Consider the following 24,329-nt stretch of genomic DNA (forward strand, 5'->3'; position numbering starts at 1 on the left):
CTGTCTGTAGTCTGTCTGCATCTTTCCCTTCTTTTTCTCTCCCTCTCTTAACATGTGGCCTGTTGGAGTTCCTTGTTTTTGCCTACAAAGTATAATTCTCAAGAAGGTCACATGTCCATAAATAGATGTAGCAGATGAGTGCTGCTGAGTGTTGAGAGAATGAGAGGTTTATAGAGGAAAAACATGAGGTTTTAACTGATCCTTAATACTGAATCTGCAGGCCTCTGTTTGAAGGAGCATTAAAATATTTAAGTGGCTAAATCTGTACATTTATCCATGTCATGCCTTGCAGTTATTTGTAACAAATGCCTTTAAGCATAAAAAGGCATGTGCCCTGACTTTAAAACATAGTTATTATAGTTATGTTTTCGGTTTCCAGGCAAAACTATTTTGGAGTGGATGATGGGGTTTGGCATGTCAGCTTTCAAGAGACAGTCCTCAGAAACAACCAGCAGTAATGAGTAAGTCTGAGTCTAAATATATATTGTATATTACGTCAGATTAGATTCATCGGATATTAATGGAACATTTAATGAGAACGCCTTGGTTGCTGTCCTAGGTTTTGAAATCTCTCATTTTAATTTCTTATTATATTAGATAGATATATAGATACTTTATTGACCTCACGGGGGAAATTATTGTTACAACAGTGTGATAAAGAATAAAAATAGTACAGTTTACAATAAACATCAAATAAACAACACATGAGGAGCCAAAGTTCTTTGCAACAGATTCCAGTAGTTAGTTAAAGATAGTCAGTATTATGTTTGTAAATGCACATTGTAAAAATAAGTGAGGAAAAAGAGCAAGGTGGAATAGTTGAAATGTGGCTTGATAAATATGGAGAGGGATAAATTTGCTGTTTTCCTGGGACTGGTTGGCCGTGCTGTTGGGATAATATATTTTTTCATTTGTTCTTAGAGCTCAAATATGGTACACCACAGGATAAACACAGTGGTCATTTTTATTTTGATATATTTCCTGCTATATCAAATTGCATTCCTATTTATTACCCGTGGAGAGCAGCAACAGGCTCGGATGACAGTAAGCAGCCTCGGTTTTCAGTAGAGGAAGAAAGCGGAGACGTCACATGGAGAGATACAACAGCAGTAGCTGCTACACCACTAATCACACAACATTAACATAACTAGCTACTAAAAGCTAACCTGGCTAGCTAATTGTTTCGTCTTCTTCATGCAGTCGGATTTGCAAATTTGCAAGAAACAAAATTCATAGACGGTGCAAAACGGAAAACAATATTACGGTCACACACAGCTACCGTGGCCTCTTCTTGCATCCAGTAGGCAGGGTATTTAGGCTAGCTAGCGACTCTGCCTTGGCTAGCGTCAGGCTAGCCAGCTAGCTAGCTAGCTACTAACATCGCTATCGGTAGTTAGCTAGCTAGCGAGCTGTAGTAACTTACGTCATGGAGGATCTAGTCGTGGAAGTAAGAGGGACAAGTGGGGCTTTTTATAAGGTAAGTTGTTGACTTTTGTCGAGTTTAGTGACCACCGTTTACACACTATGTACCAAGTAAGCCTAACTAACATGAATTTGTGTCACGGGGCTAGCTCAGTGTTATATGTGGGCCTCGGTGCTTCTGCTCAACGTCTACCGGGACCTGAAACCTGTAAACAAAGCTAACGCCGCGGTGGGGCTCTAACATCAGCGGTAGTGGATAAATTGGTTAACTATTGGTGACAATGACGCTTAACCAGGGTAGCTGTTTTAGCGGTATCGGTAACGCTGACGTGACTGCTATACGATGGTGCCCCTAAAGTGATGTGCAAGGGTTGGTTGCAGACTCTCAAACATCAGAATCAATCACGGGTTGGCTGTTTTTTGCTTTTTGCTTTGGTCAAAGTAAGTTAATTCAGAGCAGCACACAGGGGCGATGGTTTGGCTAACCTTTATTGTGCCCGTAGCTGCCAGGTGTTTTCTTGTTTTGTCAAGACTGCAGAGATTTTGGGGTCAGTCAGGCAACAAGTAGATCATGAATCCAATTCCGTGACCTGCGTGTATCACTGGGGTGGGGTGGGGGAGATAACATAAGCAGTACAATGAGATAATACGCTAATTAGCAATAATTACTTACATTTTAATATTGTTCAATTCAAGGACACAAGAATAAAGTGAATGGTGAAGGATCTAAATAAAATGATACATTTATTATTTATTTATTTTAGCTGTCAGGTTTGTTGTGGGATAAATATAGGATGACATATTTCAAGTAAAGTTCTGACAGATGTCTTTTTTTATGTCTTTACTTTTGTTGTGGCCACATTAATGCGAGGTGCATGAATGCTGTGAGTATGCTGTATAATCAGGGTAAATAGTAATTGAAATTAATCTTGATTCAGGCCACAGACTCTCATTAAGCTCAGCAGTTGCCATGTAAACCATAGACTTTCATGCTGTGCTCAATACTTGTATGCTTTCCCAAATCAAGAGGCTTTTCCTTTGAATGTAGGAAAGTTGAAGTTGGCACTGTCAGTTGTACTTTGGCTTTTAGCTAGGTGTGGCACTAAACAGAAACCATTCTTTTAATAGTTGTAATCATATTGTTAGCAAGTACAGAACCATATAAATGGGTGGGTGTGTCCGAACATTTGACTGGTGCCGTAGCTTGAATGATAAGTTTTACTGTCAAACAGCAATGAGAAAAGTTAGGCTAACTTTTGTTAGATAGTAGTCTGGTTTGAAAAAATCCAGTCCCACCAGGTAACTCTTAAGAATAATTTCATTAGCCATACATCTATCATAACCTACATGTATACCACCATTATATTTAATGTATTTTACCTTATGTAGATCGATCTAATAAGATGATGTAGGTGTGACTGCTTACAAGTATAAGCAGATACACGACAAGAGGGCGACTTTGGCAGATGTCTTTCTGTTCATCAGAAAATGCCCAGTGTGTTCACAGAGGCTTATTCAGAGTGCTTAAAACTTAGGCAGTTTGTTCTTCTCTTGGCCCAGTATGATGTCACTGAGAGCAAATATCCCTAATATTGTCATCTTAGGTACATAGTTCTGACTGAAACCCCACCCACCTGCTGTTCACACCTTCTGTTTGCCAGGGGTTGGCTGGCAGACAGTTGGCCTAATAGGAGTGGAGCTAAAATGGTTTTAAGATGAATTGAGCTGCATCAGCAAGAGAAAAATGTGGATTATTTTCAATTGTGAATCATGCAAAGCTAGTGTAGTAAACTGTAATCGAGTAAAAGGAATAGTGTAATAGGTCCACTTTAAAGGAGACTTCTTTACGGAGCAGTTACCTTTGCTAGATGACAGCATACCTCCAACACAGGGAGTTGCATCTTACTGCAGATCACTTGCATGATTTCAGTGTTAATAAGCATTCAAATTTTGGTTAATGAATCAAGAGTTTTGAACGTAATCATTTTAGTTAGTTGTTGTGAGGATGTTGATTGACTAAATGTGTAGTTGGCAAATAATTTTTATAGTGTTTTTGGTGATAGTTGAACTGGAAAATGATACCCTTGTCTCTGGCATTATAGTAAAACTTAAAATATGCTCTTGGCTGAAATGAACAGCCAAGAGAAATAATGAGAAATAATGAGTGCATTCATCTGCCAAGTGAGAATAATACTAAAGAAATAATTGTAGAAAATGGTTCTGCCATAAATCACTTGAGTGAGAAACTTAATTTTGCTGTTTTTAAATTGCACCTTATGCAGCATAGAAGTCATTGCTCTTTTTTATTGTAATCTCAACAGCAGTATAACAATTGCAGTTTACTGCCAGTAGACTAAACTACATTATCTCCTAATGCACCCTCTGCCTTACCCTCATATTTTGTGTTTTGGTATTTTTCCAGTTTTAACAAGATTAATGTTCTTGCTAAAGTCTGAACTTTGTTTCTGAGCGAGACAGTTCAGTCAGTCACAATCCTAAACTTGCTCACAGGTCAGTGAGGTCCTGTCAGAATTGGTTTATTTGTTTTTTTTAACCTTGGGAGTTTTGAGAATCTCTGCTTCTTGCTTCATTTCATCCACCACTGACTGCTAGCTTGCCAGGTTAATGCAACCCATAGGCAAGGCTCTCTAGCGCTCTCTTTTCCTTCTAGGCATCGCATGGCCTACTTGCAGTGTTTGACACACATGACACACACATCAGCTGTGTGTAGAAGCAGCGAGAGAGAGAGAGACTGAGCCAAACCTGACTCGAGCACAAAGCTCAAACTACAGAAAAGGAAATTATTTAGGTTGTTTCATTGCTAGGAGCATTAGGATAAGGTCCGGCTTAAGCAGTAGAACTGGTTCCTGTTTACATGGTCGATGCTAGTTTGACTTGCACACTGATTATTTCAAAGATATTTCAAAACTGAATTTACTTCTGTGACTCTTGCAGGGCTTTGTAAAGGATGTTCACGAAGGATCTGTCATGGTAGCATTTGAAAACAAGTGAGTAAAATAAAATATAACATTGTGTAATATGTCATTTCTTTGCCAAACAATAAAATGAACTTTTTGTGTTTTTTCCTCTGTCCCAGCTGGCAGCCGGAGCGGCAGATCCCATTCCAGGATGTGCGCTTTCCTCCTCCAACAGGGTTCTGCAAGGAGATCAGTGAGAGCGATGAGGTCGAGGTAAGAAAGTGATTGTTGCCGTCAGACATGGTGGGTTTGGAAAGCAAAGTTGGTATAGCTGGGGAGCAGTTTGGAATAGCATGGAGCGGAGTGAGTAGAGTTGAATTTTCAGTGCAAAATAAGATTTTAAAAAAGAGGGTGATGCTCAGATAGTCTTAGATTTTCTGTTCTATCATTGGTAAATTAGTCTGACTTGTTATTTTTATTAATAATATTATTCACGATTTCCTGTATCAGTGTGTCCAGTTGTTTCTGTGCCAGTTTACTCTTATCAGCTTTGTTTAAAGGTGGGAATGATTTCTGAAATGAACTGTGTGTGTCTGCCAGGTGTATTCTAGGGCGAATGACAAAGAGCCATGTGGATGGTGGCTAGCCAAGGTTCGCATGGTCAAAGGGGAGGTAAGACATGCTCCAGTTCATCTGTAAGGCTCACCAAGCAGCACTGAAACAACATGGCTCTGATAAATTTGCCTAAATCGCAGCCCAGGCACTTGCTCCATCCTAAATGCTTTAATATCACAACTTCCTTTATTAATACTAAATACAGCTATGTTTACTAACAACATTTTACACTCATGAAATGTTATGTACTCATAAAAATCCTTTTTATCAAGCTCACTGCAGATATTTAACTTCAGTGTAACATCATTTCTCTGGTGACAGATGTCAGTGTGTGATTGAGTTTTACAATCCTGAACAACACATTAACTCAATGACTGATTGAATTCAGACTATATGCCCCAGATGTTCTTTATATTCTTGTATTTCCATTTTCCTCTGGATTTTTTGTGCACGTAAGCTCTTCCTCTGTTTGTCCTCCTGTTGTCTTACCACCATCAGATGTACTTTCTTCAAAATAAATTTTTAATAATAGTATGACTTATTTAAACTTTTGAAAAAAAGTGATGTTTTTCTATTGGATCGCTCATACTTGATCTGTCTTTGTTTCCAGTTTTATGTAATAGAGTATGCCGCATGTGAAGCCACATTAAATGAGATAGTGACGCTGGAGAGGTTACGGCCGGTCAACCCGAATAAACCAGCCACCAAAAACACCTTCATTAAGATCCGACTGGATGTACCCGAAGATCTACGGCAAATGTGAGTTTGACTTGCATGAATAAAGACTGGTGCACAATTTTGAAATTATTTGGATTTTCTGTAATCCACATGGGGCCAAAAGCATGCATACACTACCCACTAACTTGTGGTTAAATGTCCCTTAGCAAGGTGCGCCTCAACCAGAAGCTTTTGGTAGCCATCACCAAGCTCCTAGCATAATTATAGCTGGACTGCTCATCTTGGCAGAATTGGTCAAGTTCATTTAAATTGGTTGATTTGTTGGTAAAGTTTAGGAAGTCCATTCCAGAGCCATTTCTAAATAACTAAAAATTCCAGAAGCATCAATTTAATGTTACCACTTTGACGAGGTCTAGGAGACGACCCCAACCGTCACCCTCAGATGAGAGGAATTTGGTTACAATGTTCAGAAACAGCCAAGGCTCAGCTGTGCCCTGAGATTGAGACTGCTGGAACATCAACAGAGAAACTAGTTTTACATCACCAAGAAAGAAGCCCCTACTCTATAATTGACGCCTTCAAGCATGATGGAAATTTGCATCTGGGCAGGTAGACAAGTCAGATGTCTTCTTTAAACTTTTGTTTTAAAGTTTTATGGTCAGAAGAGACAAAGACTGAGCTATTTGGTCATAATGACAAGGTATATTTGGAGAAGTAAAGATCAGGCTTTCAGGGCTAAGACCTGTACCAGCTGTCAGACATGGTGGTGTCATCATGCTGTAGGGCGGTTTTACAGAGCTGGAATACCTGAAATTCTTCAACTTCAAAAGACATAGCTGGGTGTTCCTACAGGATAATGATCCCAAACACATCAAAACTGGGATGGATAAGACAAACGAACATTTAGTTGCAACTTGAATTGAGACAATTAACCGACTATTCGTCTGGGTGCATCTGTATATTTAATCCTATATACATATTTTTGACCCTGTGTGCATGAGAGAAAATCCAAAATAATTTCACATTTGCCATTAAAGTTGTATGCTGCACAATCTTTTCATCCTAGAATATTAATCATTCAAAGAAATAATTAAAAGCTTAAGATTACTGTGACATTCTTGACCACAACTGTACGGTCAAAACTTGACTTACTCCAGCTTGTATATGAGCCTGTGCTCCCAGAAGATTTTGTATGTGTACATGTATCCATAAGCTGTTATCACTGAGGACAAATTCATTTATTAAGCAACTTGTTTGCTGGTTTCACTATGATAAAGTCTACGTGTTCTTGTGTTCCCAGGTGCTCCAAGGAATCAGCACACAAAGACTTCAAAAAGGCTGTTGGAGGGTTCAGTGTCACCTACGACTCAGAGAAAAAGCAGCTGGTCATTTTGGTTGGTCAAACTGTTGTTTTTCTTCTTAATGTGCTACATTTTCACACAATCATATCCTCTATTGACCTTGCATAGCATCACCTTGAAGTGAAGTGCATCCATAGGTGACTTAAAACATCAGAACCTCACTCGTGTATGATATTAATGAGCGTAATGTTTGATTGTTACAGTCGGTGAATGAGGTCACAACAAAGCGGGCCAATATGATGAGCGACATGCACTTCAGGAGCCTCCGCACCAAGCTGTCTCTAATGCTGAGGAACGAAGAGGCCAGCCGACAGCTGGAGGTAGGTTAGATCAGAGAGAGATCAGATCAGATGAAACTTTATTAATCCCCCGGGTGGGTTCCTCCGGGAAATTCAGTTCAGGAAATTCAGGTTGCGCACAGCTCCAGCCTGTATGTGACTGTTTGGATCATTTGGCAGCCTGGGATGGAGAGTTTTTAAAGGGTTTCTTTTCAGTAAACTTACACACCCTCTTTGCTCTTTTGTGGAATTTATTAAATGTTAATTAATGAATTTTTTTGATGTGCATTTCTTCAGAGCTCCAGACAGCTGGCGTCTCGGTTTCATGAACAGTTTGCTGTTCGGGACGATTTAATGGGTCTCGCCATCGGGACTCACGGGGCCAACATTCAGCAGGCGCGTAAAGTTCCTGGAGTCACTAACATAGACCTGGACGAAGAGACCTGCACCTTCCACATATACGGAGAGGTAGGAGGGCTTTACTTGTACACAAATGAGCTGAGACATAGATATGTAGAGCTTGCCCTCATTAATGTTAAGTGGGTACAAATTTAACAGACCAGCATGGGGTGAAAAAAAAAAACACAAACAAAAGTAAGTATGCCTGTTTTGTATTTCATGAAAGGACCAGGATGCTGTCCGTATAGCCAGAAGTTTCCTGGAGTTTTCCGAAGATATCATCAAAGTTCCCCGGAACTTAGTAGGTGAGAAAGTCGCTCAACCGAGACAAAGAAATGAATCATCGGGTACCTTTATTTTACTTGATTTAATCCAGTTTCAAGTTCAGCCAGAGTGAGACTGATGTTTTTTCTCATGCAGGGAAGGTGATTGGCAAGAACGGCAAGCTTATTCAGGAGGTGGTTGACAAGTCCGGTGTGGTTCGGGTTCGTATTGAGCCTGAGAACGACAAAAAACCATCAGCGGCAGCAGCAGCAGCAGCTGATGAGGTCAGTAGGGAGAGAAAGTTGCGTCGTGTTGCTGCATTAAAAATCATCACAGTAAATACAGCAGTGTTAGAGCTCATTCACTAAGAGGATTCAAACTCTCCTGGTCCTCCTCTGTCACAGGGAATGGTGCCATTTGTGTTTGTGGGAACCAAGGAAAGCATCTCCAATGCAACAGTACTACTAGACTATCACCTCAACTACCTTAAGGTTTGTGTCCTCAGTGATGTCATCTTCTACCAACAAACATCAAAACGGAGCTAAAGGATGTGGTCAGGCAGCGATAGAGTGGTGGCCCCAGTAGGTAGAGTGGTGGCCCCAGTAGGTAGAGTGGTGGCCCCATGATCGGAAGGTCGGTGGTTCGAATCCACTGAACGGCTAACCTGAGGTACCCCTGAGCAAGGTACCGTCCCTACACGCTGCTCCCCGGGCGCCCAATGGCTGCCCACTGCTTCACTGAGTGAATGGGTTAAATGCAGAGAGGAATTTCCCCACGGGGATCAATAAAGTATACTTTTTCTTTTCATTGTTGACATTCTGTGACGTTTTCGTTCATGTCCACAGGAGGTGGACCAGTTGCGACTGGAGCGTCTGCAGATCGATGAGCAGCTGAGACAGATAGGCGGTGGAGGCGGAGGGGGGGGGACAGGGCCCCGAAACCCTAAAGACAAAACCTACGTGTTCGATAATGGAATGGGGATCGGGATGGGCCGAGGAGGGGGAGGAGGAAAGCCCTATGGAGGAGGGGGAAGAGGTGGACGAGGGCGGAGAGGAGGAGGAGCTGCTTTTGCCTCAGGTTTGATAGTTACTGCATCCATATTACTGCGGGTAAACTACAAGAGCTGATGTACTCGGCTCAAGTCAGTCAGCTGCAGATGTTTCATGTAAAATTTGTTACGTTGTTACTGTACTTAGTATTTTCAGGTATCTGTACTTGGGTATTTATTTTTATCACAACTTTTTACTCCCTACATGTTAGCATAAATATCTGTACATTCTGCTCCTTGAATTTGGAAAACTGGCTCATTACTTCAGGTCTAACACATTTGAGGGAAGTAATTACTTTATGTCGCTGAGCACCAACATTCAACCAATCTGAACCTAAATGGAGGGAACAATAAAACATAGGATTAAAAGGAGTAATGTTTTTTTAAGTGGCAGCTGATTTCAGATGCAACATTTCAATCAGCTAATGCATAAACTGTTTATATGCAGTTTGTCACACAGTGTATTGCTAGCTACAGGTCCAGCTGCTGTATTTCACAGGTAGATAAAAGAATTACAGTTAACTTCACTCAGAGAAAGATGAGAAAGGCAGGAGAGGAAGAAGAACAGAGGTTATATTTAAAGGTGAGGACTTCTCACTGCCATTTGATAGACAGGACATTTAAATCAAGCATCAGCTTATATCTTGATGAATTCAGTTGTTTAAATCGACTCTGAGCAGCACGTCAGCTGATCGCAGCTTGCACACAAAGAAAATGTACTTGAGCTCTGAACAAAGACTATTGTTACTTATTTCTAAGTGATTCTTCTCCCTACGCTGCACCACTACAACCAACCTTAGGTTTCCTCACCAGACAAATCCCACTTGAGCCGCTGACTACACTAATTCTTCGGTTTAGGTATGGAGGTAAAGTCACCCATCAGCTGGTAACAGTATCCTCCAAAGAGCTACTTACTTTTATAAAAGTGTCAGAGCTTCTACTTTTTTAAAATAAAACATTTTAATCAGTTTTTCACCTTTTACCAGATTTTGTTTTTAACAGAAGTACGTATAGGAGAAAGTCTCCTGTGATTGTTTGGTTTAGATGTAAAAGGCACAATGACAAAGCAAACGAGCAGATTCTCTGCCATAGATTTATGTTCTTGTGATTTCATTTCATATTGAAGTAAAGCGTTTGGACATCTGATATTTCAGTAAAAACGTTTCCCCAGGCGATGATCTGATTATGAAACGACAATTAATCAAAGGTTGAGTCTGTGTTGTCTTTCTGAGGCAGCCGAAATGAGGTTGGACTTTGTCCTCGGTCCCCCAGGCACCAACTCTGAGGCATCCAACGCTTCAGAGACAGAGTCAGACCACAGAGACGAGCTCAGCGATTGGTCACTGGCCCCCACCGAGGAGCTAATGACAGGAGGTGGGACCCTGCCCAGACGGACAGATGGGAGGAAGAGAGGAGGCGGCGGTGGGCTGAGAGGACGAGGAGGGAGAGGAAGAGGAGGGGGAGGATATAAAGGTGAGTGTTAATTATCATTGGTGGTCTTTGATCTTTTCACAGGACTCTTATCTCGTTCCATGATTTTTCTCAGCCTATTTTTGGAGCATTTACACTTTGTCTAGCATCAAAAATGATCAATGCAAAAGCTTGCTAAATGTTTCTATTAATCAGATGATAATGAATGGAATTTATTTTCATTTGAAAAAATGAAAATATGAAAACGATTAAAGAGAAAAAAGTTGGTGTGTAATGACTCAAAAGAAATAACATTTTGAGATGCTTTTCATCAAATTATGGGCAAAAGAATGGAAATAAATCACATCATGAGATCTCTGCAGACCTCCTGTGCAAATAAATTCTCATTATGAGTTTTCTTTTCAAAACAATCCATATTTATATTGAAAGAAACTATTTCTCCCGACTTTAATCTAATTAGGATGTACACGAATTTCACCCTATTTTTACCTGGCAAAAGGTATGTCACCTAAGACTGAGTCTACTGAGCCATGCGAAGATTGTTTACATGACTGTGGCTAACTTTGATTGCTAACTTGTTATTTTTAATGTTGGTTTAGGTGAAGACATGCAGTGGAACGAGCCGAGAACTCGTCACATCAGAGACTCAAAGACAAGAGGCCAAGAAGACACTCTGCAGGTAACAGTCACAAACAGCTGCTGCTAAGTTATTTTCATGTCATTGTTTAAAGTCTAATATCTTTGAAACGCTCCTCAAAATTCTGTAAACATGCTTTTCAGTGAGCATGCCCTGATTGATCCTTCTTTCTGGCATTAAAAAACGGCCAAAATGCAGAAAAAATTCAAGAATTCTAAATTCAGTATGACCTGAAATGAGTGACTAAATCCATTAAAGCATCAGGAAAGTGTTCAAGGATATTTTTCAGTCATCTGTAGGACCAGGACTTTTTGTAGGCACATCTGTCACCCCTGGTGGTCATTAAAAGGAAAAAAACTACATCTGTCTTTATAGTTTTACACCTAGTTTGTTTACTCCGGTTCAAATCAGATGTTTGGTTTGTTTTCACACAGAAAAAAGTGAAATAAAATGCTTCACTACAAACCATGTGACCATTCAGTTGGCTCATTGGTCAGATGTGTCTGGGGCGGGTGAATAAAAAAAAAACAAGTAAATACAGGAAGAAGGTGCTTTGCTCTGGACTACTGGAGAACGCAGAGAGTTGCTGAACAGACCTTTGCGCATCTATAGTGCCTTCCTGAGATCAGCGTACATAGTTATGGGATGTTTTGTAGCTCAAACTTGTAACGTACTCCTGTTAGCTGATTCATGTCGTGTTCATACCTGCACAAACAAACCACACAAAATGTGGGGAAACGAACAGAGTTAGAACTGACAACACACACAGGTGTGCAAACACCCTTCTACTCTTCATGGCTCACTTTTAGAGCCACCCTCAAGTGGCCATTACAGGAACTGCAGTTTTTGACCACTAATTTTATTTTGCAGCTACAAAGTTTGGAAATTCTGTTTCAAGCAAGACATTTAAAGGAGGTGATGATTGTTTACAGTGAGATGATGTCGATCACTTACGATGATAAGATAATACAGCTGAATAATATTTGAGGCTGACTGTGTAACTATTTACGTTTATATTTTAAGCCATGCTTATTTAATGAATTCCCAGTGCTTTGCAAAAACAATCCAGCTACTTCAGCATACTGGCACATATTATGAGACTGCTACTAATTTTTGAATCATTTCTTCTGCAAATATTGTTTACCCTTACACCACTGTCACAGTCAACAGTGCTATTTTCTGCATATCAAATGTTCCCTCTGTTTGACACTCCAAACCTCAGCTGTCAACAAGACACTCTCTGTGTTGTCACACACTCAAAGTCCTGCCTGTTCTCACTGAACATCACTGTAGGACACTTTCTAAGATGGGGCTATATTTAGTCCTAACTTAACTTTCTGCTTGATTCGTGATTGCAGCAGGTTTGACATATGTAAAGGTGCACAGCACAGTGGGGTGATGGTTAGCACCACTGCCTTACAGCAAGAAGCTCCTGGATTTGATCCACCTGGGGCCTTTCTGTGTGGAGTTTGCATGTCTTGTTCATGTCTGTGTGGGTTCTCGCCGATACACCAGCTTCTTCCCAAAGTCCAAATACATGTGGGTTAGCTTAACTGGGGATTATAAGGTGGCCATTGGTGGTCCCTTTTGCCCCACAGGACCTCAGAGGTGATCTAAGGAACGTTGGCAGTGGACACTTTTGGTCTTTTTTGGAGGAAACTTGTTCTATAATGAATTGTGATATGAAACACTTGAAGGCTGTGTTTCAAGTGTTTTTGCACTGTGATGGACATCACCACACTGTGCTGTTTGGGACACTACAGCCCTTTCAGGTGCTACTGCTATATAAGGGTTTGCCCGTTCTGCTGCAGTTTTTAGGTGGGTGGTGCATGTTAAATAACAGCTGCATGAACACAAGGACCAAAGCTCTTTTAGCAGATTTGTGCATCATAACAAGGTGATCATTGTTTTTCACGTCAGCTGAAAGAGGTACTGAAATTGTGGCGTATAGCATTGATCCTGCTAATTAAAGTCAGATTTTCAGTACAGCTGTGAATGGACTGCACCAAATGCTTCAGATAAGCACTGACATCTGTGTGAATGATCAGTGTATGCAGAGACAGGTGGAATCTATCACACAGTTTGTGTTGACAGCTGGTCAGCTAGCATTGACTCATACACAGTAACAGAGTATAAACCACTGTTCGTTTCTTAGCTTTGTCTCAGAGAAGAACTCGTTTTCGTTAGTCTGACCCTCCTAAACGCTCCTCCTCTGCTTCTAGTAGTGGATTTACTGAGATGCAAAATATTTTACAGGACAGGCAAAATATAATTTCTATTACTTTTATTTTATAATAACCTTTTTGTGAACAATGCATTTTTACAGTTTATTAACCAAATAAAACAAAAAACATAATTGCCATACAAAAACCTAAAATAACCAGGCTGAAACCAAACGGATAAATAACCTGGTGCAGGGAAGACTGAGGCAGGTGCAGGTGCTGCCCCTCCCTAAGCCTGGTCCTGCTGATGGGTTTTTCCTGTTAAAAGGGAGTTTTTCTTTCCCACTGTTTCTACTGCTTGCTCATAGGATTGTTGGGGTTCTCTCTCATAATACTGTTACAATATAAAGCACCTTGAGTTGACTGTTGTTGTTATTTGGTGCCATGTGAAAAGCACGCAGCAGGCTGCACCGAGGGTAAAGGAAAAGTTAGCTGTGCAGTGTGGGGCCAGACTCTTACGGATTTCTTTATTTTTCTACCCGCAGATTCGTGTGGACGGGAACAACGAGCGTAGCGTGCAGCACTCCTCAGGTGGCCGAGGTGGTCCGTCCTCGTCCCAGGGCAGTCTCAGTGGCAGCGGCGAGGGACAGCCCCGCCATCATCATCAGAGACCTACTAGAGACAGAGGGATGAAGAAGGAGAAACAGGACGCTCCCGCGCTGGTGAACGGAGTGTCGTAGATACCCCACTGGAGGACCTTCTCACTTAGACACACACACACAGGCAACTCATCACAGAACATCGTAGAGTCTCAGTCTCTGCTTTTTCTTTTCTGTCTCTGTCTAACACAAGAATACACATATTTCCATCAGCATGGAAGTGTTTACAGTAGTGAAGTCTTAGGCTGGAGGTGATCTTGTATCTGCTGGTCTGGTCTGTTCTTGACTGGTGTTGTATCTCCTGCGCATTCTCTGGATGAAAGAAGAGGAGGAATTAGACTAAAGCTCATCTCACAAACAACCATTAACCCCAAACATACTCCTGCCCCACTAAACCAACATAGAGTTTGTTTACTGATGCCCCATTTGGACTTGCTAATGTGAGAGAGAAAAATGAGGCAAAACAAATCATTGGCCGTCGGGAATCAAAGATTTGCAGCCACTGGAGAAAGCAGGATGGAATATGTGCCCTCGCTCCCTGAAAAGCACACTTTTAGGAGGTGGCTTCAGTTTTTTCGGCAGGTCTAAAAAAAAATTTTGGTTGTGCGAAATCTCCAACACATCCTTTATAATGGAACTGTTTTGTCCAGAGAAGCGAGTCTCTGTGGGAAATCAGCTCTATTTTTCCACCGAGACTTTTGAGGTTAACTATCAATTTAAACACATCTTTTCAATAAGGGGCAGAAACGTTTTGGTGTCACTCAAATGACATGCAATCCTATGGGGATTCAGACTGGAAGATGATGTTTGTAGAGGGCACTTTATGGACTTTCTTTCTTTCTCTCTTTCTTTCTAACATAGTTATTGTTTCTTTCTTCTTTTTCTTTTTTTTTCTTTTTTGAACATTTTAAAGCATCCATGTTTCAGAATGAAATGCAAACAGGGATGCATGAGCTCTGAAGTCACCTGTGTTTTGTTTCCCATTGCCTTGATATTCAGATTCAGTAAAACTTATCGAAACGTACAAATGGGGAGACATAAATCTGAGGCACACTGATGCACATAAACTGCTTAAACACAGCGACTCCCATGAGTTTGTGTCAGGGTACATATTGTTATGAACTGTTCTCCTTTCCAAAAGAAGGTTACACTCCTGTACAATGACCAGAAATGCATTATTCCTGCGTGTTTACAATTAGTCTACCATAAACACTCCACATGTGTGCAGTGGTGTTAGTCCACAGTGAGGGACTGAGCTCCCTGAACTCATTCATCTCATCTGTAAAGAGCTGTCAGCAGGAATCACCATCCTATACCAGACTCTTCATCCTCTTCAGTGAAGGGTGCAGGCTAAAGCTAGGCGTATTTTGGTTAGGTCCACGTAAACCTGGCTTGATGCCCGTTAAAGTCATTTCTTTTGCTTTCAGACAAGCAGGATGCATTTAGAGCAGCTAACTCCTGTCGCACCACTTTGTTTTTCTTAATTTATGAAACTCTTTGTATTTAACTTTGCCATGACAAACTTATTTGAAGTGTAACTGTAGAGGACATGACAGACTGTTGAGTTTTTCCTTGACAAAATAAAAATTTGGCCTAAGTTTTATTCTTTTTGGTGATCTTATTCCTGACCCGTTCAGTTCACATATGTTTTCTTTTAGTTTTTTTTCCTTCTTGTTTTTGGACAGTAGAGAAGTGTGATAGCAGTCATGCTCCATCCATCGATTTTCCATCCATCGATTTTTCGATCCATCGATTTTCTGATTCAGGGTCTTGGGTACTAGGGCTGATCCCAGCTGACTTTGAGAGGCAGAGGTCCATCACAGAGCCTTTTCCATCCACACCCACTGAAGTGTGTGAAAAGTCTTTATCTCTGTGCCTTTGATTTATGCTCCTCCATTTCTCTGAATTTGGCCTGAACAGATTAGAACTTTTCATCCTGCCTGTTCAAACCCAGCGCTACACCCCTCCTTTAAAACATACTGCAGATGGATGTTTTGTAGAGTGGGTGGTTGTGTGACCCTGTTTACATTGGTTTCCATTGTTTTGAGGAGGCACAGCGGTGTAGCCTGCTGAGGTATTTTGTTCTAGGGTGAGACCAGTTTTCTGACCTTGCTCGATACTTTTCTGCCTCGAGTCAGAGCTCTTCGAGGCGCTGACGTAAACAACCGGAGCAGCAGACGGTTCGTCTTCAAACAGCTCAGTAACTTTGTGTTACCAGTGCAGACTTTCAGACAACAAAGGAGCAAGACTAAGCAGGACATCGCTTCAAGCTCTTGAGGTGTTCCAACCTGCTGTTCGGTTGACACCCCAGTTGATCACTGACTTCGTAAATATGTTGAATAGAAGGATCCTTAGGTTCACCGTAAACATCTAAATAGCGAGAGTCAAATGTAGGCTGCAGCGAGGCTGTTGGTCATTGACATTGTCAAGTTGTCCTAAAGTCAAAGCGACTGCTGTGCTGTATACAGGCTAGTGTAGAGAGTACCTGTGGACCTGTGGGTGATTATGATGAAAATAATACTTATTAGTTCGAATAAAGTGACGGTCAGTGTAAAAGACAAGCAACAAAAAGCTGTTCTTAAGGTTTCTCTGTGCATTTGTAGGCACATTTCACAGGAACATCTCGCCACTAGTTTCTAGCACTGAGTCTGGAGTAGCAGGTTGGCTTTGGGTTATCCAGGTTACATTTATTCCACTGGTTGTTACAGTAGCATAGGACTTTCCCAGGAAGAATCCACTGGATATAAAGTTAGATCACACAGCGTTAAAAGAAACCAAGTCATCATGGGTGATCACGATACCCTAATCTTTTTTTGTTCCTTTAAAAAATTGTTCCACGAGTATTGGCAATCAGATTGTCCAAGGTCTGTAAAGTTCAGTAAGAAAATTGGTGCCAATCTCTACTAAATAATGACAATTGAGCCATTGCGTATTTAGATTAGCAGGGGCTCTAAACAGTTAGCCAAAGCTAACCAAACTTGGTGACCAGCACCTCCGAATGCCGGTTGGAGGACCAGCAAACCAGTCACATTCATGTAGGCTTTCTTTTTCTGATTTTGTTAAACTCATTTTTGCCTTGTTTCGATTGAAACTTTACTGTGAATTAAGGTGTACTGACCTGGATTTATTGGTGAGAAAAGCAGTAATGGTATTGCCCAACAGACTGCTTTTATTAAGAGCACCATCAATAAGCACTGCAGAATATAAATTTACAGTATGTTCAATTAAATTCCAGACTGTCAGAAACAAGAGCTCTCTCCTCTTGGTATTCACCAGCTCACTGGTAACCCGTCCTCGGTTACGTTTTGAATCCTGTTCCTAACCCTAGATTTGTCACCAATAACCTGGGGGATGACCAGAGGTTAAAAGTCATGGCAAGCAAATCCATGTGAATGCTGTGAATGCTCAGGGAAACCTTAACTATATTTTGTGTAACATGTGCCTTTAATTGTGGCTAGCATCACAGCGTAGACTTGTAAATCAGGGATGATGAGATGTTACTAACGGACCAGATGAATAAAGACGGCAGCTCCTGTAGCGCAAATCCTCTTTGGTCGTCACTGACAATGCTGAGCATCTCGAGCTTCCTCTAAAAGTCTAAGGGCCGTTTATGAGACGGGTGATTTTTGGCACTTCAGGAAACTGCCTTGTTTAACCACCTGGTCTGGACACACTGCAGGTGTTGTAACCTTGTGCAGTTGACAAACGTAAGCCTGTAGCTCGGGACCTGGTTCGCCTTGTTTCTGAAATGGATTCGGTTACTTCTGTGGGAACATGCAGAGATAGACTCTGAGCGGCTATTTTCATGCCAAAGAGAGGCATGTTCTCTGTACTCACACCTTTTAAAGGGTTTTCAGTAAAGACGACCCGGTGCGATCCGGTGCAGCGTCACTGCTGCTCTCACCGAACCGAGAAAGCAGCTGAAGAGATTTCAGAGGTTGAGCCAGGTCTTCTCTTTAACAGACATCGGTGTACTTTTTCAGTCTTGCGGTGCATGCATTTATTTATTTTGCATCTTAAAGACATTTAGTAGATTTGGACACATTCAAAAGATAAGTTTAAGTTTGTTTTCTTTTTTTTGGATCAGTGTTGCTTCGTCTCAGTTCTTCTTGACCTGAGTTCGACTAGCAAAGCCAGCGATGAATAACATTGTATGTGAAGAGACAGTGATAACACTTTCACCTTTTTTAGGAAATGTCACAGGAAGTAACCAATCGTGAAACAGGCTTTCTTTGAATTTCATTTTTTCCTTTTACAAAAAAGTATTATGGCTGTCGGCTTTACTTATCATTAATCTGTTAGGACCTTTGCTTTTACTGCAGCCATGTTGCATTTTTTTTCTCTGTAAGCGTTCTCAGCAGTGCATCGACAGATTGCTCGAGTGAAAGTAACCCATTTATTGTCAGTAGAGCTTCAATATTATGGAGTTTCTGTATTTAAAGAAAACGGTTAGAAAAAGAAGGGAGGATGGCATACTGTATATAATGATGTCATTATTTGTCTAAGAAAAGATGTTTCAAATGTGCACTTATCCTGATATATTCTTTTTTTCTTTTTTTTCTGTTTAGTTTGCTAGAACTCTTGATAATAAACTTAACGTGTGGAAAAAATAGTGTTCTCTAAGCAGGATTGAGTCACATTCAGCTTTCATTAATAATGAGATGTCCATAATTTTGCACAACTTCACTGAAAGAGAGTTTTTTGGTTTTGTTTTGTTTTTGCCAGATGGGGAAAATCCACAATGAATGATTGAAATCACATACAGAAGGTTTGCTAAGACTGATTTTGACTAGTCTGTACAGTGTTTAGTTGATTCAGTGGCACTGTGTTACTTTTATAATGTGTCCGCTAATTTTCTGAAACAGCAATTAAGTCCATCCAAATAATGCACCAAAGTTCATAGTGATACTCCATCCAAAATATATTATTTAGTATACCTGTCTGGTTGGGCATAATTTAATTTAAAAACTGTCCAGTGACATTTTTCAACTCAGGTCCTTGGTAATGATTGGCCATGTTTACCACTAGCTACCACTATCCACTAGTCCACCGATGGACCATGTAAGGTTAGGGCTGAGTTTTGTCTTAGCCATACGTACATTTTCAGCGTTAATCCATTGATTTCTTTTATTTGGGTGTTCCAAAGAGCCACCAGTTTTTTAAAGGGTTGAGGTTAAACTAGCTAGAACCTGACCAATATCAACAGATAGTCCTCAAATATGATGAGACCATCAACATTAGGCTCATGTTTGCGTGCTAACAGATGAAGCTAAGAGGTGGTTAGCCTAGCTAAGCACAGGTTCTATCCAAAGTTTAAAGGCGCCTTTAGGGTTGCTGAAGATGCACTGAAATGTAAAAATGTGGTGATTTAAGCTTGTAATTGGTAATTAAAAAGCATTCATTTAACTTATTAGGTACAGCTTGTTATTGGGTGACCATAAGTCTGCTTAGCTGTTTACCCCATAGCATAATGCCATGCTAAGCTAATCACCTCTTTGTTTATTTTTCTCCCATAAAGGATGCATTGGTCTACCTACAAGCATGTACCAGCTTTGGTAAAAGCTTGCCTCCTTCTGTAACTGAAGTAACTCATGTTTAATGTGGATTTTCCCTTTAATTTAAAGCCAGTAAATGTGTCTTATACCCTGGACTTGTCATCCTTTTATGTACAGAGACCCAAATGACTAATGAGAGTTTTGTTAGGATTCCCTTAACCTCTTTTTCTTTTAAAATATTGTAATGTTTTCATAAATTTACAGGTAAGACTTTTCTTGCAAGAGCTGATTCTCTTTGAAATGACAAAAAAAAAAACTTGTATTGAGTCTACAAATGTCCTACTTTCACACCGTCGCACCAGTGACAATGAAATTCTTTGCATTTTTGTGTGAGCTACAACCTGCTTGTTGGTGTATTTTATTGTGCCTCCTAACTCAAAGTTCAGAGTAGAAGTTTTTAATTTCCAGACCGAAAACTACATTTGGGAGAGCTGAAGTTTGTTTTTTCATGCTTTGGTTGCCTTTTTAGGGGCATTACTAACAAACTATAGTTTTAAACCAAGGCTTATATACTGTGGAAAATGTATATTAAAAAAAAAAAAGCAGTAAAGGACTGTTGCATGCTGACCAGTTTGGGTCATTGGAAAAATGGTACTAAGGAAGCCTTTACGTTCAAGTTTCCACAACTTACTGGTTGTGGCCTTGTTATTCAGTTCTGTGGTTTTTGAGTGACTTGCATTGGAAACAACTCACTGTGAGTATCCTGATACGTGGTATCTAGCCATGGGAATCACTGCACATGTGGTCACAAGGGATGAGGCATCAGAAATGTTTCCCTAGAAATAGATTTGCGTGATATTTGAAGTCCCTAAAGAACGTTTAAGACTAGAAACACTTCACTGTGTCCACCTCAGTGGCACTGATTCCTAGAGATTAATCAAAAGAACCGTATAGGTTGTAAAGATGCGCTGTACATTGTTTGACACCCCAGTTTAAATTTCAGTGGTGGGGTTTAAAATGCCTCCCTAAAAAGCTGTTAACCCACATGAAGTTTCAAAATGTGAGCTAGTGGGTTTGGGATGGAGGTTTGTCTGCTTGTGACATTTTCAATCTTTTTAGTATTGTCATTGCAAATAGACTGTTAATAACTGAGTGCAGAAATAACTTTCACTGGAGGTTTCTGCTTTACAGGACAACAAAGAAACAAAATGGCATGGTTGAAAGTTTACCGTCAGTTGACATAAATACAACAATACAAGTATTGGACAGTTTTTCTTATGAAACGTTGCTGTGTTGAGGATGTTTTCTGGCAGATTGTCTGGTGGTACCTTGTTTTTTCTTGATAGAGAGGGGACCTGGATGATTTGATGTGCATTTGGTGTGGATTCTTACTTTTACAGCAACAGTTTAACGTACAAAGGCAGTGACGTGACCAAAGTATGGACCCAAGCTTGTACACAAACCTTGATCTTTGACTGGACATGCCAAAAGAGAAGCTCTCTGTACTGGCTTTTTGTATGTATCAAACATACAAGGATAAAATTCAGCTCCTCTTGACTGTAATACAAGCCCATGTGACCTTTTGCGTCCCTCACTAAGCTGTTAGTCACGTCGGGGTTGCAGCATGGTTTACGGGGAACCATCTAAAGAGATAAGACCTAAAATTGTCATTGTTGTTGGTTGCTATTCCACAGCACATGTCAGCAGACATTTATTTGCAGAATGTATATACATAAGCAAATACTATCTAGGCACATTGTTGGCTGTTCAACTATATTATGCCAGGAAGTGAAGACACGCAGAGAATCTGTAGATACTTCAACCAGGGTAGAGAAAAAAAAACCCGCTGTAAAACCTTGTGTGCACTTTTTGGGCATTTTTCTTTTCTTTTGTACATACTACTACTAGCATTTAAGATGTTTGGGTTGACATGTCTGGTTATAGTGCAATATATTTTGTATGCAAGCAGTTTCAATAAATAAAGGTCGATCTTCCTCAATTAGTGCTGGCTGTTTTTTTTTTATTTTACCTTACCATGCGGCCAGTTTGATAACAGAACTATCCTCCAAGATCATTTGATTGTTGGTCCCTTGTTTTGCAGAGGAGTTCGTCTTTACTCCATTATTGCAAGGTGTCCTCCAAAACAAACCCAAATCATCATCCTTCCACCACCGTGCAAACCTAAGCCTTACTACCATTTCTCTAGTGTAGGCGGTAGGTGGGAAAAAATTGTGGAGGCAATGTAAAAGAGTCTCTGAGGACACACATTCCCATTCAACTGTAGCATTTTTTTTTTTAAAAATTAAAAAGCAACAACAGCGGTCAGAAATACCCTCCTGTTTTCACCGCTCCATACACACATTAATTTCAAAACAACACAGAAGTTGGGCCATGAACCTGTGTGTGTGCACCGGTTGTATGTGGAGATCCAACGTGAAACTATAGCACAGCAGATTCAATTTATTCTGAATCCCATAACGATGATAATTTAGCTTTATCAATGGGAAAATTAATTTTTAACAGAACTTCCTGAACTGGAGAGCCATTGCTGCTCACCTTGACCATCGGCAGGCTCTTGACAAACACAGGTCTTTGGACTTTTGTGGTCTGATCTTTGGACAGATTTGCTGGGACATTCACTCCTTGAAGATTGTGGTGTTAAAACATACCTGAATGCTTGAAAGCATTCTCTGTCCCCTACTCAGCCTACTTCTCCAACAGGCTTCTTCCTGTTAGAAGTGCGTTCTTCCTTCCCACTGTGGTCAAGTGCTGCCCATAGGGATCATCTGATTATTGGGGTTTTCTCTCTAATAGTGTGGGGTCGTTACCTTAAAACGTAATGCACCTTTAGCTGTTGGTGACTGTTGTTGTGAATTGGTACTATATTAAAAATAAATTGCATTAGGTTGAGTATAGACATCATCAGCATTTTGAGGCCTTCGGTGAAATGACCACTTAAATGCAGCCTGAATGAAAAGAGGTTGTTACGAAAGTGAAGCTATTGAGCTGAGGGACAATCAAGAGTCAAGGCCAAACTGCTCTACTCTGCTGCTGCCTCTAAAATTGGACAACGACAAACTCTCGAAAATCATTTAGACACAATTCAAGTGGAAATTAGAATAAGTGTCCTAAACGACTAAATACTTACAATCAGCACTCACCATAGTCCTCTGAAGCTTTCTCATGAAAATCCACTGAAAGCAAATAAAAGGAAATCAGATTAAGCATTTATAACTGCTTATTAACAAGGTGATTATGTTTTACTTATCCCGAGAGCGTCGACTGTGTGAGAGTTACTGCTAGTTTCTTCTCAGGCTTTAGAACTTTTCTAATATTCCTGTTTCTAAAAGAACAGAACTGCACTGAAGAGCAGCCAAACATTAGAAAAGACTCCTTATTGGATGTGTCCTTAGATTTGAAAAGATTATAAAAAGATTATATTTACATGTAAATTAGTGATGAGATTGCTTTTAGTTTCAGTGAATGTTAACTTCACTCGCACTGTAAAAGTAATAATCACAGCAGTATTTATTAAAAAGCATCTGGACACGATGTTACCTTTTGTTCTTAAACTTTGAATCGAGTCTGTGTTTGTTAACTTTGTTGAATCAGTTCATTGAGCTTCAGGTAAATACCGACATACTGAACTACTAGACGTTAAAAGGAATTTGCGTTATTATTTCATTAACTTTGCCAAATTGAATTATACGTATTTAAATACATACATATTTGTTTGCTTTTTGGAAATTAAGATAAACATATTTATTATTTAATAAAATAAACAATGAAACAAATCCATACATGTATTACGTCCACAAAAATAAACAATTAAAATAATTGTACTCAAACTGATCTAAAATAGATTAAAATGGGTTTCAGTGGGGCAAATAACAAAAACACTTTTCACACACAGAATGAATATATACAAAATATAATACTATTGTCTTAAAAGTAGGTCACTGGTGCCTGAGGCTGCAAAACAAGCCTGAATTATGACCCATCCACCACCATGCTTTGGTTTGTAGACATGAGGCGTTTGGGTGTGGTTCGGTGCTGTCCATTATGGTCAGACATTTCCACTTTGGAAATTCCAGCAGTCCTGTGGTTTGTTGCGATCCAGCTTTCCAAGTAGGTTTTGCTGCTGTTTTCTTTTCAGAGAGAAAGTGTTTTTTGCACAGCCTGACATTGGGGTGAATTTCCTGGAACATCCACTCCTGTGAAGATTGGTGGTTGTGAATATTTTCCACTTCTGAATAATCTTTCTCACAAAAGATTGATGGACTTCAGACTGTCTGGAAACGACCTTATAACCTTTCCCAGATTGTTGTGCAGTGAGAATTGTTTCTTTAAGATCACTGCTGATGGTTTTCCTCCTCCGCTGTTCTGAAGATGTACTTACCTCATTTAAACGGGCCAGGCAACTTGTTTTATTATGTCCTGACACCTTAAAAGGTGCACTTTCTTGTGCAAATCAATCATCTCACCAACCTGCAGGTTACTCGTCAGCTGCTCAAACCTCCAGTTGTTTTCTCATCTAATTTGTCCACCTGTGCACAGCAGGCTAGATCCAGCTGGTTCCTTGAGTGAGAAAAGCTACCTCTTGATTATGATATTGATTTGTATCGTCTCTAAAAATTTGTTTTTTTCCAAAGCTTTTAAAGCTTGAGTGTGTGAGCTGTGAGAGAATAAACAGTGTTTTATTGGCTTCCTCCTTCTGCAATTCTTACTTTGAGCCACATGGGGGAGCTGTAGCACTGTGTTGCCTCCCTGCTACCAGAGAGCAAGAGAGAGAGGCGCATGGGAAAAGGATAAAAAAAACAAAAAGAGCCTGGGCTCATATTGAAAATTCATGACATGCACTTCTCAACTTCTGCAAGATACACAGCAAGTATAATGAGCTCAAAGCACAGAACTTGGTCCTTCCTGACTATTTTATCAGTTTGTATTTCTTTTCCAGCTCAG

General features: G+C 40.2%; 1 protein-coding gene across 1 annotated transcript; it reads left to right on the top strand.

Annotated features, from left to right (window-relative positions):
• The first annotated feature begins 1,056 nt into the window (after positions 1-1,056).
• On the top strand, positions 1,057-15,469 carry fmr1 (fragile X messenger ribonucleoprotein 1). The gene is made up of 15 exons (XM_006781877.3): positions 1,057-1,477; positions 4,378-4,430; positions 4,520-4,613; positions 4,941-5,012; positions 5,566-5,714; positions 6,934-7,027; positions 7,198-7,314; positions 7,570-7,740; positions 7,898-7,976; positions 8,092-8,219; positions 8,340-8,426; positions 8,781-9,012; positions 10,256-10,456; positions 11,014-11,093; positions 13,759-15,469. Exons 1-15 carry the CDS (start codon positions 1,427-1,429, stop codon positions 13,951-13,953), a joined length of 1,803 nt encoding a protein of 600 aa, XP_006781940.1. The 5' UTR covers positions 1,057-1,426; the 3' UTR covers positions 13,954-15,469.
• Positions 15,470-24,329: the final 8,860 nt, after the last annotated feature.

Source organism: Neolamprologus brichardi, chromosome 2 (assembly GCF_056152115.1).
Source record: "Neolamprologus brichardi isolate AB-2024 chromosome 2, ASM5615211v1, whole genome shotgun sequence".
Taxonomy (NCBI): domain Eukaryota; kingdom Metazoa; phylum Chordata; class Actinopteri; order Cichliformes; family Cichlidae; genus Neolamprologus; species Neolamprologus brichardi.

What these genes read in the sequence shown, in the direction of transcription:
- fmr1 (XM_006781877.3), top strand. Translation starts at nt 1,427, where the DNA reads ATGGAGGATCTAGTCGTGGAAGTAAGAGGGACAAGTGGGGCTTTTTAT. An exon ending in CAAGTGGGGCTTTTTATAAG is followed by an intron (nt 1,478 to 4,377) that starts GTAAGTTGTTGA and finishes TGACTCTTGCAG; the next exon opens with GGCTTTGTAAAGGATGTTCA. An exon ending in CCCGAAGATCTACGGCAAAT is followed by an intron (nt 5,715 to 6,933) that starts GTGAGTTTGACT and finishes TTGTGTTCCCAG; the next exon opens with GTGCTCCAAGGAATCAGCAC.